We start from the raw sequence: 16323 nt of genomic DNA, 5'->3' as shown, positions 1-16323 counted from the left end.
CCTTGGTTCAAATGTGGACAATGGAGCTAAATTCCAACTATAAGTTTAAAGTGATTTTGACACCAAGACCACATTGGAGTGTGTGTGAAATGTAATCATTTCAGCATGCTGTCTTCTAATTTTGATTACTTTTAATGCCATGATTAAAATGTTGAATTAGGAATAATCTTTCACTTTTTAATATTTAAAAAAAAGATTGTTTTCGGCACTCCCATTCACATGCCGTCCTGATTTAAACTTCTCATATATTCTTTCTTGCACAGTGAATTATGATCCTAGAACTCCCTACCCAACCAAAGTCTGAAAATCACTTCACTACAGGACTAAGGTAGTTCAAAAAGGATTAATGCTACTTCTCAAAGGCAGTTAATAATCGACAGTGAATGCTGACTTTACCAGCACGTCCACATCCTGAGAGGTCTCACTATTGTACAGTTAGCTTTAACATCTGTTCTTGAGAAAATATTAGTGTCTATTATAAAGGATGCATTTGCAAAGCATTTAGAAACACATTATATGATCAATCAGGCTCAGCATGGCTTCATGAAGGGAAAGCAAGCCTGACAAATGTACTAAAATTCTTTCAAGTGGTAACAAACAGGATAAGAAAAGGTAACGCAGTATGTGAGATATATTTGGATTTTTAAGACATTTGATATGGTGCCAAATATTAGATTACTTAAGATAAGAGCTCGTGGTTTTGGAGCTAGTATATTAGCATGGACAGAAGGTTGCCTAAATAATTGATGACAGATGGGATAAGCAGACCATTTTCAAGTTGACAACCTGTAAGTCGTGGAATGCTATAAAGGATCAATGCTGAGGCCATAATTATTTATGGTATATATTAATAACATGGATGAGAAAAGTGAATGTACTGCAGTCAAGTTTGCATCAACGTCACCACTTGTCTTTCCACCTAATTTTGTGTCATTTGCAAAGAATCTGCAGAGATATAGACAAGTTATGTGAATGTACAAAAACTTGGCAGATGGAAAGTAATGTGGGAAAATGTAAGGTAAGACACTTCAACAGGAAGAACCGAATCACTGGATATTATTTAAATAACTAAAGACTGTTAGAGCACAGGGATTTGGGAGTCCTTGTGAAATTATCACAAAAAGCGAGCATCAATGCATGCTTCAGTCAACTACAGTGGGCAGTAGGGAAGTCAAATGAAATATTGGTTAATATTTAAAAGAGGATGAAGTATAAAATTAGAGAGATCTTACTAAAATTACACAAGTCAGACCACAGCTAGAATACTGTGAAGAGTTTGAGCCATTACTTAGGGAAAGAGATGCTGGCATTGGAGACAGTTCAGGTAAGGTTTGTTAGGCTGGTTCTAAGTTGAAAGGGAATGACTTATAGATAGGATGGGCTTTTACTTTGTTGGAATTTAGAACAATGAGAGGCAGCCTTATTGAAACATACAAGGAGGTTGGACAGATTATCTTTGAAGAGATCATTTCCTTCTAGGCCTCTTTCTCCTCCTAGGGCTGTTGCGGCTAAGTCATTCAGTGTACTCAAAGCTGACAGACTCCAATCTATAATCTGTAAAAGAATCAAGGTTTTGGGGGAAAAAGGCAGGAAAGTGGAGCTGAGAGTTATCAGGTCAGCTGTGATCTCACTGAATGGAGCAGATTTGGTGGGCGAAATGGCCACCCTGTGTTCCTGTGTCTTGTGATCTTATCTCCTCCATTATGAGAAGACTAACTTTGTGGAATAACCTCTCTGGCGTACAAGTGTGAACTGAAACTTCGTGTCACTTATCATTTTAATTCCTCGTTTTGATCCACTCTAACTTTTCTCCTGCCACAGTGTTCAAATGAAGTTCAATGCCACAATGAGCTTAGTGATCTCTTGATCTCCCATGTTGGCCATGATTAAGCTCATCAGCCTGTACCTTCCCTATGAAAAGCCCAGGCCCCCTCATAATGGCAAAACAATGCAGGGTGGACAGCCAAACGCTACCTGGACCAAAGCATCATCACTGTCGAACCCCCAACCTGGACAAATCTAGCAAATACAATCCTCTAGTGGAAGCCTGCCACATTTACCCCAATTGGAGAGGGGAAAGTGCCAGTGATGCAGCAACATCTGGCCAGCCAGAGTAAGGAAGGCCAAGAGGAGCAGCCCCACTAAGCAGTGACCCAAGCATATTCTGGAGGCAATGGCAGCCAGCAGGAAGATGCTACAGACCCTTACATAAATTCTACCCAAAAACAGGTAACAGATCTATGGGCACCCTAGAGCCCATTGTTCAAATGTAGACTAGTACAGACACTAGGCAACCCACCCGCCTCACCACTGGATCCACTCCATCATGTGAGCATTTTTAATAAAGAGTGAACAAGTCTGACTGTGGAAACTACAGGAGAATCTCCCTGCTGTCAACCATTGGAAAAGTCATTGTCAAGGCCCTCCTCAACTGTCTCCTCTCTGTAGCTAAGGCATTGTTGCTGGAATCGCAGTGTGACTTCCGGCTACTGCGGGGCACCAAGGACATGATTTTTACCATGCAACAGCTACATGAGAAATACAGGGAAAATAACCTCCCCTGCATGCGACCTTCTTCAACTTTACAAAGACCTTTGACACCATCAACTGGGAAGCATTATGGAGCATCATTCTCCTCTTTGGCTGCACCACAAAGTTTGTCACCATCCTTAGCCTGCTCCACAACGACATGGAAATTGTAATGATGAATGGCTCCATCATTGACCCATTCCTCGGTCAGACCAGCGTCAAGCAGGGCTGCATCATCACTCCAATACAGTTCTTGATGTACCTCGCTGTAATACCTCATCTCGCCATCATCAAGCTCCCCACTGGAGTGGAACTAACTCACAGAACCAGTGGGAAGTTATTCAACCTCTGTCATCTTTAAATCAAAACCAAAGTCATTCCAACTAATGTCATCAAGCTGCAGTAGATGGATGATGCTTGCATATGTGCAAACTCTGAAGACTATCTCCAGATAATTGTTAGCACCTTTTTATGGAGGTATTTGAGAGCATGGACATCTGCACGATGCCGATCCTCCACCAACGTTTCTGATATTATGGAGCAAACCTCTGATTATCAAGATCCACAGGAAGGCCTTTGAGAATGGTGGCAACTTCCAATACTTGGGGAGTGTCATGTCGACCAGAACAGATATTAGTGAAGAGATTAATGTGTGCTAGATGTGCCTACGCAGCCTTCAGCCACCTGAGGATATGGATGTTCGAGAATACGAGAACAACATTCGATTTAATACCAAGTTCATGATATATAGAGCTGTAGTGGTTCCTGTCCTCCTATATAGTTGAGATGTGGACTATCTGTAGCAAACACTTTAAGGCATTGGAGCAGTGCCACCAACATTGCCTGCGCAAGATCCTGTAAATCTGTTGGGAAGACAGGTGCACAAGCACCCATGTCCTTGATCAGGCTAACATTCCCAGCGTTGAGGCACTGAATAATGCTTGATTGGCCGTGATGGACTGGGCACGTCGAACACATCACTGACACGAGACTCCCTAAGTGCATGCTGTACTGCCAGCTCCGAAATGGCGGGCAAGCCTCAGGTGGACAGAGGAAATGCTTCAGGGATTCCAACAGCTCTCACTGGCAAAGTGCAGCATTCCCATCAACACCTGGGAATCACGAGCCCAAGACCGCCTGAAGTATAGGACAGTCTGGGAAGGCATCGAGCACCTTGAGACTTATCATTGGGGAAACAGCATGAGGAGGTGCTGTCACAGTAATGCCCCATCCACTCCTACCCACAACCACATTTTGCCCCAAATGTGGCAAGGTCTGTGGAAGCCACATCAGACTGTACAGCCACTTACAGACTCACCCCAAGGGTGAAAGAAAGTGAGGACTGCAGATGCTGGAGATCAGAGCTGAAAAGTGTGTTGCTAGAAAAGGGCAGCAGGTCAAGCAGCATCCAAGGAGCAAGAGAATCGACGTTTCGGGCATAAGCCTGGGTGTTCTGAAGAAGGGCTTATGCCCGAAACGTGGATTCTCCTGCTCCTTGGATGCTGCCTGACCTGCTGCACTTTTCCAGCAACAAATTTTTCAGCAAGGGTGAAAGTCATCTTGTCTGTGAGGGACTGCCGATGAAATGAAATCTATATTTTCCGATGGCTTGTGAAACGAGCGGCACAATTATAATAGCTCTTTTAAGTTATGGCACGTTGTCAAGGAAGGCCCTCAACAACCTAATTCCAGTTGTAACATTGGTCCCCATGTAACTCAGTGCTGCACAAAAAAATTGGTTTCACGTTCCTGAAAATCATGATCTTAAACAAATTTAAGTGATACCTTTGTAATATAAAACTGAATATGGCTGTGAATAAGATGATTTTGTTCAGACTCCACTTAATCCTTGAGCGATCATATACCAGTCTGAGTTAAAGTCACAGTTACCTTTAAACCTATTGAGGTGTTGGAGAAAGAGATACTGGTGTGAGTACTGTACAAGTATTGCTGTTGGGTACATGTATAAGGGATGTTGTTTGTTCTTTTTGCAACTTGTAAAAGAGGGCTTTGAGTTTAATAGGAGTATAATTTTACTGTATATTACTGTGTACTTATAAGTAAAATAGTTTATTATATTTTATCTCATTTGGTTTGCTTGATAGACATCAGTTTGATTGTTAGAACAAATTCTCCGACAATACATGCTTCTTCTATCTCCATGAGAGACCAGCTCATTAATATCAAACCAAAGAAAACTGTGATTCATCATGCTAGATTTATATCTAGGGTCTGATTTGTCCAGTAAAAACATCAGCTGGGCTCATAACAATATCCAGGTGCCACCTGTGGGTCAGGATCATGGGAAATGGTTGGCTGTTCAATTGCCTCCAGTTTAGAACAAAGAACATTGAACAGTACAGCACAGTACAGGCCCTATGGCTTCAATGTTGTGCCAATCTTTTATCCTAGTCTAAAATCAGACTAATCTACTTGGTACCACCCTCATGAACCTCCCCCACCTGTCTACCTTCCTTCCCACATATCTGCTCCATGTTCCGCTCTGACCAATTACCATTACCTCCCACGTGAGTCCAATTATCGCCTTCCTAGCTACCATGCCCCCAGCCCCAAACACCCCTCCTATTTATCTCTCCGCCCCTTTGCCCTCACCCCCCCCCCCCCAACCCCCAACATTCCTGATGAAGGGCTTATGCCCGAAAAATCGACTCTCCTGCTCCTCAAATGCTGCCTGACCTGCTGTGCTTTTCCAGCGCCACTCCTTTTGACTACTGTCTTTCATGCATCTATCCAAGAGTTGCTTAAATGTCCCTAATTTATCTGCCACTACTAACATTGCTGACAGTGCATTCCACACATCCATTACTATCTGTATAAAGAGCCTACCTCTAACATCTATTCTAAACCTTCCACCAATCACCTTAAATTTATGCCCCCTTGTGATAGCCATTTCCGCCCTGGGTAAAAGTCTCTAGCCATCCACTGTATCATCTTATACACTGCTTTCAATCACTTCTCATCCTTCTTTGCTCCAACAAGAAAATTCCTAGCTCCTTTAACCTTTCTTCATAAGACAGGCCCTCCAGTCCAGGCAGCACCCTGGTAAATCTCTTCTGCTCAGTCTCTGAAGCTTCTACATCCTTCCTACAATGAGACGATCTGAACTGAACACTATTCCAATTGTGGTCTAAGCAGGGCTCTATAGAGCTGCAGCATAACCTCGCGGCTCTTACTCAATCCCCTTGCTAATGAAAGCCAACACACCATCTGCCTTCTTGACAACCCTATCAACTTGGGTGGCAGTTTTGAAGGATCTATGGACATGGACCCCAAGTTCTTCTCCACACTGCCAAGAATCCTGCCTTTAACCCTGTATTCTACATTCAAATTCGAACTTCCAAAGTGAATCACTTCACACTTTTCCAAGTTGAATTCTATCTGTTACTTACAAGCCCAGTTCTGCATCCTATCAATGTCCCATTGCAAGCTATAACAGTCCTTCACACTATTGACCAGTCCACCAACTTTCATGTCATTAGCAAACTTACTAACCCACCCTCCCACTTCCTCATCCAAATCTTTTGATAAGGAAACCTTATCAAAAGCCTTGCTAAAATCCATGTACACCACATCCACTGCTCTGCCTTCATCATGTGTTTTGTCACACCCTCAAAGAATTCAGTAAGGTTTGTGAGACATGACCTGCCCCCTCAAAACTATGCTGACTATTTATAATCAAACTATAGTCTTCCAAGTAATAATAAATCCTGTCTCTCAGAATCCTCTCTAATACTTTATCCACCACAGACATGAGACTGACTGGTCTGTAATTCCCAGGATTATCCCTATTCCCTTTCTTGAACAAGGAAATAACATTTGCCACCCTCCAATCATCTGGCAGTACTCCAGTGGACAGTGAGGATGCAAACACCGTCGCTAAAGGTGCAGCAATCTCTTCCCTTGCATCCTGTAGTAACCTTGGGTATATCCCATCTGGCCCAGGGGATTTATCTATCCTCATCAACTTTAAAATTTTCAGCACATCCTCCTTTTTAACATCAACCTATTCGAGCATATCAATCTGTTTCACGCTGTCCTCACAAACATCAAGGTCCCCCTCAATAGTGAATACTGAAGTCAAGTATTCATTGAGGACCTCCCCTACTACCACCCATTCCAGGTGCAATTTCCCTCCATGATCCCTGATCAGCCCTACCCTCACTCTGGCCATCCTCTTGTTCCTCACATTAGTGTAGAATGCCTTAGGGCTTTCCTTTTAATCCTACCTGCTAAAGTTTTTCATGCCCCCTTCAGTTCCTTCCTGGCTACCTTGTACCCCACTACAGCCCTATCTGATCCTTGCCGCCTCAACTTTAAATAAGTTTTCTTCCCAGTCACCGCCCATTTTAATTCCTCTTCCCACTCCCTTTCTGACATGACCATCCTTGGCCTCCTCCATTGCCACAATGAATCGAACTGCAAATTGGAGGAAAAACACCTCATCTCCCACTTCCAAGTAATAATAAATCCTGTCTCTCAGAATCCTCTCTAATACTTTATCCTACAGCCCGGAGGACTCAACATACAATAGCCTCCCTTCCCCACCCCACCCCATGACTCCCTTCACAGCCCCTCCCCTTCCCTTCCATTCCTCTCAGCCACCTACCAGATTCATCTCTCCCATTGACCAACCAGATTGTACACTCTACCTGTCTGTTTCCCCACCTTGCCACCCCCCCACTTCCTTTATCTGCAGCTCCCTTTACACCTTCCCTTAGTCCTGAAGAATGGTTACACCGACAACATTAACTTCTCCACCTCCTGATGCTGCCTGACTAGCTGTGTTCTTCCAGCCTCCTGCTTGTCTCCCTCCTGCTAGTCTAACTCCTGCTTCCTCTTGCCCAGATGTTCCACAACCCATGTCACCCAAGGTTCTTTCAACTTATTGTCCCTTCCTTGCCTCAATGGAATAAACCTGTCCAGCACTATAAGCAATTGGTCCCAAAACAACCTCCACATTTCTGCTGTGTGGGTTGTACCAGGCAGCAAGATATTGGCTGCTTCTCTTCCTTTCCCTCTTCTGCTGCCACCTTTTAGACATTACCAGAATATAATGAGGAATATGATGAGCCTAGATTCTGGCTTCAGTCTATTGTTACTGTGTTGTGCCTGTCAGAGGAAACATAACAATTGATTTCCCATTGTCCCTTGATGCTTTCAAAATGAATAAACCTGAGAATTGTCTCTTCTGCATTGTAGAACAATCCATAAATATTTCCGTCTTACTCATTAACTTCAAACTGAAAACCAAATGAAGACTGAAGCTATTATTTACATTACTGACCTCTTCTATTCAGTTTTCTCACTGCTGATTCACGCACATCCCAACATAGGTGATGCCATGTCATAACTTTGAAAACTTTTTTCCCCCCAGAAATCAAACATGGTATTCTGCTTTGGACTCCGATGTTCAAATGTATATACCTCATTCTCATGCTTTCATTGACCTGAATAAAGACTTCACTGCAGGTAAGATCGCTGAACTCTGTTTATTAACAAAAAAACAAAATGTATGAATTGTGATAGCATAATATTTTGTGGGAAAAGTTTCAACGCTGTAGAATTTAACAGAAATGTTTAATAAGGCTGGATATATCAGTCACTGCAAAGCATTTCCAATATTAGCACATTACTGTATTACTTGGGGCTTGTTTCAAAATAACTATGTAATACTGATAGTGTACCCTGAAACTCTTTGCAGGAAATGGTAGAAGCAGGTATAAATTTAATCTTCAATAATAGCTCATTTCATCTCTCCCTGTTCCCTCTTGTTTCTTGGAGATGTTGCTAGCTACCTCGCTTCCTTTCCCTCTCCCACTGCAACTGCACAGACATTATCGGAATCTAGCAAGAAATATGAAAAGCCTAGATTCTGGCTACAGTCTTAATCTGTCATTACTCTGTTGTATTTATCATTACTAAGCATAATAGCTGATTTCCTGTTGTTCCTTTCGGTTAAAATTGTTTCATACCGGCACAGAATCTCTCATTCTGGAGCAAAGATATCTGTATGTACTTAAAAGTAAGCCTATCCCATGTACGTAAATATTTTTTCTCCATAGCATAAGTATTATCCTGGCTGACTGATGTAGAGTGGAGCTTGCATGCTCTCTAAGTATGTGATCTGCCATGTCTTTAACTCACTTTTTAAATTATCAAATAAGGTGAAGTTCACAACAAAAAAAAAGCATACATGACATTCTGTGGTGCTTTAAGTGAATAAATAGGAAGTGAAGGCTCGTGTAGAGGATGAAAAAAATCAAGAAATTAGGCTGTTTCGTTGCTAATTTGAATCAGTTCAATCAAAATAAAACAAGGAGAAAGTGAGGACTGCAGATGCTGGAGATCAGAGTCGAGAGGGTGTTGCTGAAAAAGCACAGCAGATCAGGCAGCATCCAAGGACCAGGAGAATCGATGTTTTGGACATAAGCCCTTCATCAGGCATGAGGCTTGTGGGCTGGGTGTTGAGATATAAGTGGGGTGTGGCTGCGGGGAAGGTAGCTGAGAATGCAATAGGTAGATGAAGGTGGGGATGAAGGTGATAGGCCAGAGAGGGGGTGGAGCAGATAGATGGGAAAGACGATGGACAGGTCAAGAGGCCGCATTACAGAGAGACCATTCCCTCCGTGACTCCCTTGTCAGATCCATGCCCCCCAACCAGCCCTCACCCCACTCATGGCACTTTCCGCTGCCAATGCAGAAAGTGCAAAGGCTGTGCCCACACCTCCGCCCTCACCTCCATCTGAGGCCCCAAAGGATCCTTTCACATCCGACAGAAATTTACCTGTGCCTCCACAAGTACCATCGATTGAATCCATTGCACCCGATGTGGTCTCCTCTGCATCGGGGAGACAGGACGTCACCTTGCAGATCATTTCAGAGAACATCTCTGGGACATTCGCACCAACCAACACCATCGCCCATGGCTGAACATGTCAACTCCCCTCCCACTCCACCAAGGGCAGGCAGGTCCTGAGCCGCCTCCATCGCCAAATATTAACCACCTGACGCTTGGAGGAAGAATGCCTCATCTTCTGCCTTGGGACTGTGCAACCACTTGGGATTAATGTGGATTTCACCAGTTCCCTCATTTCCCCTCCCGCCACCTTATCCCAGTCCCAGGCCTCCAACTCGGCACCGCCTTTTTGACTTGTCTATCTTTCCCATCTATCCGTTCCACAGTCCCCTTCAACCTATCAACTTCTGCCCCACCTTCATCTACCTCTGGCATTTTCATCTACCTTCTCATCCCCCCAGCCACACATCCCTCCCATTTATCTCTCAACCCCCAGCCCACAAGCCTCATCCCTGAAGAAGGGCTTATGCCCGAATCGTCGATTCTCCTGCTACTCGGATGCTGCCTGACCTGCTGTGATTTTCCAGCACCACACTCAACTCAAACAAAAACAAGTCAGGTTACTGTTGAGCTGGGGCAGTTAACGGAGTTGAGTAAGATACTGAATTGGATGATGAAGTGTTAGGTTTAGATTGCCGGGCTCAAGATTCAGTTGAGCTATTGAAGTTGATCAAACTGGAACATTAGTTTTCTAGAAAGTGTTTTTATTTGTTAAAAAGGAAACCATGTTTAAAAAATATAGAAGCTGCAATCATTTGTAAAATTAGCATGTGTCAGTTAGCATGCTGCCTGTTCATTGCAATATTGCAACAAACCTACAGAAAATAAGCATTAATCCCATGAACCTTAATAATGCTGCCAAGATATACCCTTTTAATATTGAATATGATTGCTATTGAGTTGAACCTTTATAAAGTGTAATATATTGATATCATACTTAGTAATTATCACTGACTTTTAAAATTTGTGTTTTTGTTGTTTAGCATACTACGGTGCGTTAGCAAATCTTGGCTGAAGCTGCAGTAGTTGTTCTGCAGCACTAGTCTCGGTAGCCCTAGTTTTTAGGAAAGGGAGGAACATTGCAAGGTTCTTGAGCATTATCCAGTAATCCTCATTGGAAGTAAATATTAAGTGAAGACAGGTTTGTCTCTCAGTTGACTCTGCAGTAATGAGTAGTTACCACTGGAAACAATATAGTAAAGAAAATGTTTGCTTTCAAGGAGCTTATAGAATCTTTAATTATTTGTAAGAATAATAGAAAGGGAGTTTTGAGAGTTTTGTCAATTATAAGGCAATAAAGTATCATTTTCTTGTGAAATAAGAAATACTGCTGAGACCTGGTGCTGTTGACCTGGAAACTGTAGAAATAGAAAAAGTCAAGAAAGAAGTCACATGGCTTGCAGTCACAAAGGAGAGCTCCACACCGATAAACTGGGAAAGAGTTCACTGCTCTTGCAACTGCACAAGAGATGTGAAGAAAAAGTAGACTGGCGGAAAGAGGAACACGCAGTTCTTGAGAGGAGAAACAGGAAATCACTCAAAGATGTGAGAATTCTTTGTTTGACAAAAAAAGTGTCGGAAGTGTTCAGAGGTATTCTGTGAGTAGAGAAGGTCTAACAACTGAAAAGCTGTGTGAATAGCTCAGGTGCTAAAAAGCTGGACGTTTTCCCAGAAGTGTCCAGACTGGGGTGATACTGGTTGATTAGTTGAAAAGGGATTCTGGGAAGTTAAACAATTTCAAAGCATAATCGGTGCTCCCTACTTTTTGAGAATACAGCAATGTGATATTCATAAAGTACAATATAAATAGTGTCTAGTCATCCGGAGGGAAGATTATTGCTCTGGAAGCAAGGGTTCAAATCCTACAAAGCAACCTCTGGAATGAAATTCAATTAATAAATCTTGGATTGAAAACAAGTCTCAATCTTAGTGACCATGACAATTGTTATTAATTATAAAAATCAATCTAGTTCATTAAAATCCACAGGGAAGGAAATATATTATTTTTACCTGATTTGGCCTACATATTGCGATGGAAGGTATGTGAACTCATACACGAGTATCATTTATCTTAACATTTGGATTTTAACTCGGGCATGTGGGTTTTACTATGTGTGCTTAAAGGGGTTTAATAACTAACTTTTCAACATTCAGGACCTATAATTTTCGATCGTGCCAAAGAGCAACTGCCTTGGAGCCCGGGAGTGATAACATGACCTTTTGTATTGAGAATTTTATGATCGGAGATTGCAAATATTGAAAAGCATTGGCTTGCATTTAGTTTAAAAGAATCAGTGAATTTTGTTTGGGAAAAACGATAGATTGAGAAGTTTTTGGCATCAGTTTGCAGAAAAAAACAGGCTGGGTTGGATGTAAGAACAGCTAACCTTCGAGAAAGGATTTAGTTCAGAACGGTGAGGAATAGTTGACCTTAGTGTAAAGATTTTAGTTTGAAAACTTTAGACTGTAAATGTTTGGTTAGAGCCCTGGAGTTATTTGAAACTTAATTAAGTTTGAGCTCAGTTATGTAAATAATCAAGAGCAAAGCTATCAAACTCTTAAACCAGAAAGTAAAAGAAACAGTTAATATGTGACAGCAAAGACAGATCTCTGGCATTTGATGACTGTAAAATTATTTCATTGGAATGATGCATTTTTTTTTCTGCCATGTTTTTAAAGTCTTTCAAGCTGTGTTATATACAAATAGGTTGGTTTGATCTAATTTATTTTTCATTTCTTTTGCACGTTAAGCTTCTGTTTTATTGTTTAAAGCCAAATCATCAACACTCTCTGCTTATGTTTCGGTGAAAGGCCACTACCTTAAATTTAAAGAAGACATGATCTGACATGTCCAGTGGGGCTGGGATCATGATGGCATGATCCAGATTAGCTGCAAGATATTTGATTCTCAATTGCCTCTAAAATGGCCTTTCCAGCCATTTCCATTCAAGGGTACTAGGAATGGATGAAAAATGTTGGCCTTACTAAATCCCATGAAAGAATAAAGAAGAGTTAAATGATTAGGTCTGTTAATCGAAGGAGAGAGGGTTAATAGAAATGTGCCTTACCATGTCTGTCTTGTGAATCTGAGGTGAAAGCTGTTGCCAGATAGCTTTCTGACTTCCCCAATATAAACCAAAAGCACATTGTGGCAGTACATAGCTGTGTAAATTCCATGCATGCTGAAGGGAAATTATTGTAGTTATGTGAAGTAATGCATTTTGGGAGGACTAACAGAACAAACAAGTAGATGATGAATGATGGAACACTCAGACGTACACAGTATCAGAGGGACCTTGGTCTGCATGTCCATATGTCCTTGAAGGTATCAGGAGAGATGGATCAAGTGGTTAAGAAGGCATGTGGCTTAATTGCCTATATCAGTTGAGGCACTGAGTACAACTGTAGGGAGGTTATGTTGGAGTTGTATAAGGTGATGGCCCACACTTGGAACTCTGTGGGCAGTTCTGATCGCCAGGCCATTAAGAAGGATATGGTTTCACTTGAGAGGCTACAGAGGAGATTCACTAGGGTGTTGCCTGGGCTGGAATGTTTAAGCTATGAAGAGAAACTATATAGTCTTGGGTCATTTTCCTGAGTGCTGAGAAAGCGGAGAGCAGATCTAATTTTTTTTAAAAATTCACTCACTGGGTGAGTGTGTCACTACCGAGGCCAGCATGACTGAACTATACAAAATCATGATGGGCATCGATTGGGTAGATAGGAGAAAAAAAAGCTCTTGGTAGAGGGATCACTTATACAGGGAAATATATTAGTAAAATCAGACATAGTAAAAGGCAAGAAGTTTAGAGGGAATTTAAGGGGTTTCTTTTCATCTCGAATGTGGCAGTTATCTGGAACTCACTGCCTGAAAAGCTGGTAGAGGCTAGAACCAGCACAAAATTTAGATTAGATTAGATTCCCTACAGTATGGAAACAGGCCCTTTTGCCCAACAAGTCCACACCTACCATCTGAAGAGTAACCCACCAGACCAATTCCCCTACCCTGTATTTACCCCTGACTAATGCACCTAACGCTATTGGCAATTTAGCATGGTCAATTCACCTGACCTGCACATCTTTGGATTGTGAGAGGAAACCGGAGTATCCGAAGGAAAACCATTTAAGAAGTATTTGGCTGACCACTTGAAGTGCCATAGCATATATGTCTACAGGCCAAGTACTGGAAAAGGAACTAGTATAGATAGGTGATTGATGACAGGTGTGGACATGATGATCCTAACGGCCTGTTTCTGTGCTGTACAACTCGAGTCTATGACTTTTTAAAAATTGAGTATTGAAAAAGAAATTTACCTTTTTTTTCTTTTTGATTGCCTGTATAATTTGCCTGTTAATTTATACTCCATTTGCGTAGGTTCTGATTAATGTTACGTAAAAGTTACAAATAAATGAAATTTTTGGTTTTGATTTTTGGTACCTCCAATGTAGTTTGTAACCGTAATTACTTCTAAAATATGCCAAAAGATGACTAGTGCACATGGAATCATAACCCATCAAAACAAACCTTCAGAGGGGAAGTGAAGATTGTTAGCAGGGAAAGAAGAAAGCTTAGAAATAAACATATTTTATCAACTAATGTTCTGTCAACTATGTCTATGTTAAGAACTTTTGATTCTGAGAAGAGGGAGCTTAATTATTGGATATCTGTTTAAGTAGTGATGTGGTTTTCCTTTGGTAGATATTCCTTTCCACCATCATCATCCTATTCTACCAAATACGAAAAGTGTAAAACAGAGGCTTTGAGGTTGCATTAACATGAATATCCACATTTTTGGAGCTAAATCTTTGTGATAATGAAATTTATGATGTGTTTCTAATGATACTTTGCATTTGCATGCAAAGATAATTGGAAATAAATGAAGAATTGGTTAATGAGTAACTTCAAGTTGTTTTAATCCGATATTAGCAGAAATATTACCTTCTTCCACATGGTTTCAAAGGCATTCATTTTTGTCTCTGAATGCTCCTTAGCTCAAATTGTCAGTGCATTTTCATTGTAACGTTATCTCTGTTCAGGGAATTAAACATGCAACTGTTAATTGGGTAGAAATATAGTACTGGTTGTAGACCTCATTTTAACATTGCAAGCAATTAGAATTTAATGTCAGGAAAGCTATCTTATGATAAACAAATACGTTTCTTGTTCCTGATATTCCTCCTAACTGGTATTGGATTTTTGGGGAGAAAAATTGCCTGCAAAGGCAATGTTAGAAAACTGAACATTTTGCTTAACATGGAAGTCCCTGCGAAGGTTTTCACTGGGATTTGTAGCTGTATAGTGCAGAATTTCATGAAGTTGAAATCCTACAAACTGTGAAATAAATTCACAAAATACAATTGTGTTCTCAATTCTTTAATTGTTTTACACCCTGCATTTGTTAACCATTTGAAAGCATCAAGGCTGTTTTAAAGCAACGTTGCGATCTATCACTTGTTTATCAGGACTTCTACAGGCATTCTAAATTAACTACCAAAATGTTTAATTGCAAGTGGTGGTAGAAAAGCTAAATTGGTGCTTATTCTGCAATATAGTATGTGCACCTTTACATGGGGAAAGTGAGGACTGCAGATGCTGGAAATCAGAGCTGAAAAGTGTGTTGCTGGAAGAGTGCTGGTCAGACAGCATCTGAGGAGCAGTAGAGTCAATGTTTGGGACAAGGGCTTATGCCCAAAACGTCGACTGTCCTGCTCCTCGGATGCTGCCTGGCCAGCTGTGCTTTTCCAGCATCATACTTTTTGACGCTTGCACCTTTACGTGAGTAATTGTAGCCGGAAGACAGAAATTGTTCTAATTTATGTGAAATGGATGATACAAAGCTTTAAGATGTAAAAGAACTGCAGGAACACAAGTCTTAATTTCTTATTTTCTGCATCTCCCCTTGATTCCTCCTTGGTCTTATGTTTTACAATTGTTCATTTGACACCAAGTCCTGGAAGAATTACAACCTCAGTCCAACAATACCAAAACCGTCATATCTTTGTAACCTTCCAAAGGCTAGCTTAAGCTTACTTTAAAATAATTCTGTTTTTGATTCTGCTTGCTATGCACAAAGAATATTCCTTTTCCAGGCAGCCTGTGGGCCACAGTATGGCCCACTAAAGGCATGCACCTGGTTCATGCATGAGGGAAACAGGTCTGTAATTGAAGGAGCAGCGAGTCGCTTAAAATGAGTGGTTTCACTGAGGAGTGTGATTTTGCAGGACTAGGAGGGCTACAGGAAACACATCCTGGGAAAGGAGGGTAAGGAGAGGCAGACCATCACAGAGGGAGTCAAGCTGTTAGATTCTGATTTAGGTGAAGATGAATGAATTGGAGGGTTGAGTTTGAGTGGAGACTAGTGAATTGGAGGCTGGGAATTAGGTGACAGTGAGTGAGAAAATGGGTTGTGTTTAGCAATTGGACAGTATGGAAGGCTGGGTGAGTGTGTGATTGGCTGAGTAGATGGTTGAATGTGCCTGACTTAGTCATATTTAAACATCCCTTCCTCCCCAGTCCTACCCAACAACCCCAAAATCAGTTGAAACAGAAAGAAATTCCAGGCTGAAATGTAATCTGTTTCTGATACCAGTTTTTGAGTGCATTCTATCAAGGCCAGCTCAGAGATTCTGTTGGCAGGGGTGAACAGACGTCCGTTTCAGTCAAACCTAACTCTATGGCTCATCCTGGTCCCCAGATCCTTCAGTGATGTTCAGGGCTTGGGCCCAGCCTGTCCCTTTCTTGATCTCCTCAACCAAGAAAGATAAAGAGAAATTATTAGTTAGCTTAGTGTGGTTTCTGTTCTTCGTTTCGGTTTTATTGTCTTGGCATCATTTTTGCTAAAATATGTGTTTACTCTTGTGCCAAGCTTTATCTTTCTGAAATTTGTTGAACAGCTGGCCAAGAGAAAAAATGTTGG

General features: G+C 41.5%; 1 protein-coding gene across 1 annotated transcript in view; it reads left to right on the top strand.

Annotated features, from left to right (window-relative positions):
* The window catches only part of itfg1 (integrin alpha FG-GAP repeat containing 1), a 237556-nt gene that overhangs the window by 38837 nt on the left and 182396 nt on the right, over nucleotides 1-16323 (top strand). Inside the window, exon 6 of the mRNA XM_043706920.2 lies at nucleotides 7925-8019. Within this exon, the coding sequence (XP_043562855.2) occupies nucleotides 7925-8019 (95 nt within the window). The remainder of the gene's footprint in view (nucleotides 1-7924; nucleotides 8020-16323) is intronic.

The sequence above is a fragment of the Chiloscyllium plagiosum genome, unplaced genomic scaffold (assembly GCF_037043375.1).
Source record: "Chiloscyllium plagiosum isolate Xiang-an unplaced genomic scaffold, Cpla_swu_hap1 HiC_scaffold_17, whole genome shotgun sequence".
NCBI lineage: Eukaryota > Metazoa > Chordata > Chondrichthyes > Orectolobiformes > Hemiscylliidae > Chiloscyllium > Chiloscyllium plagiosum.
Note: the sequence above shows the minus strand (reverse complement) of the source record. Positions and strands in the feature narration are given on the sequence as shown.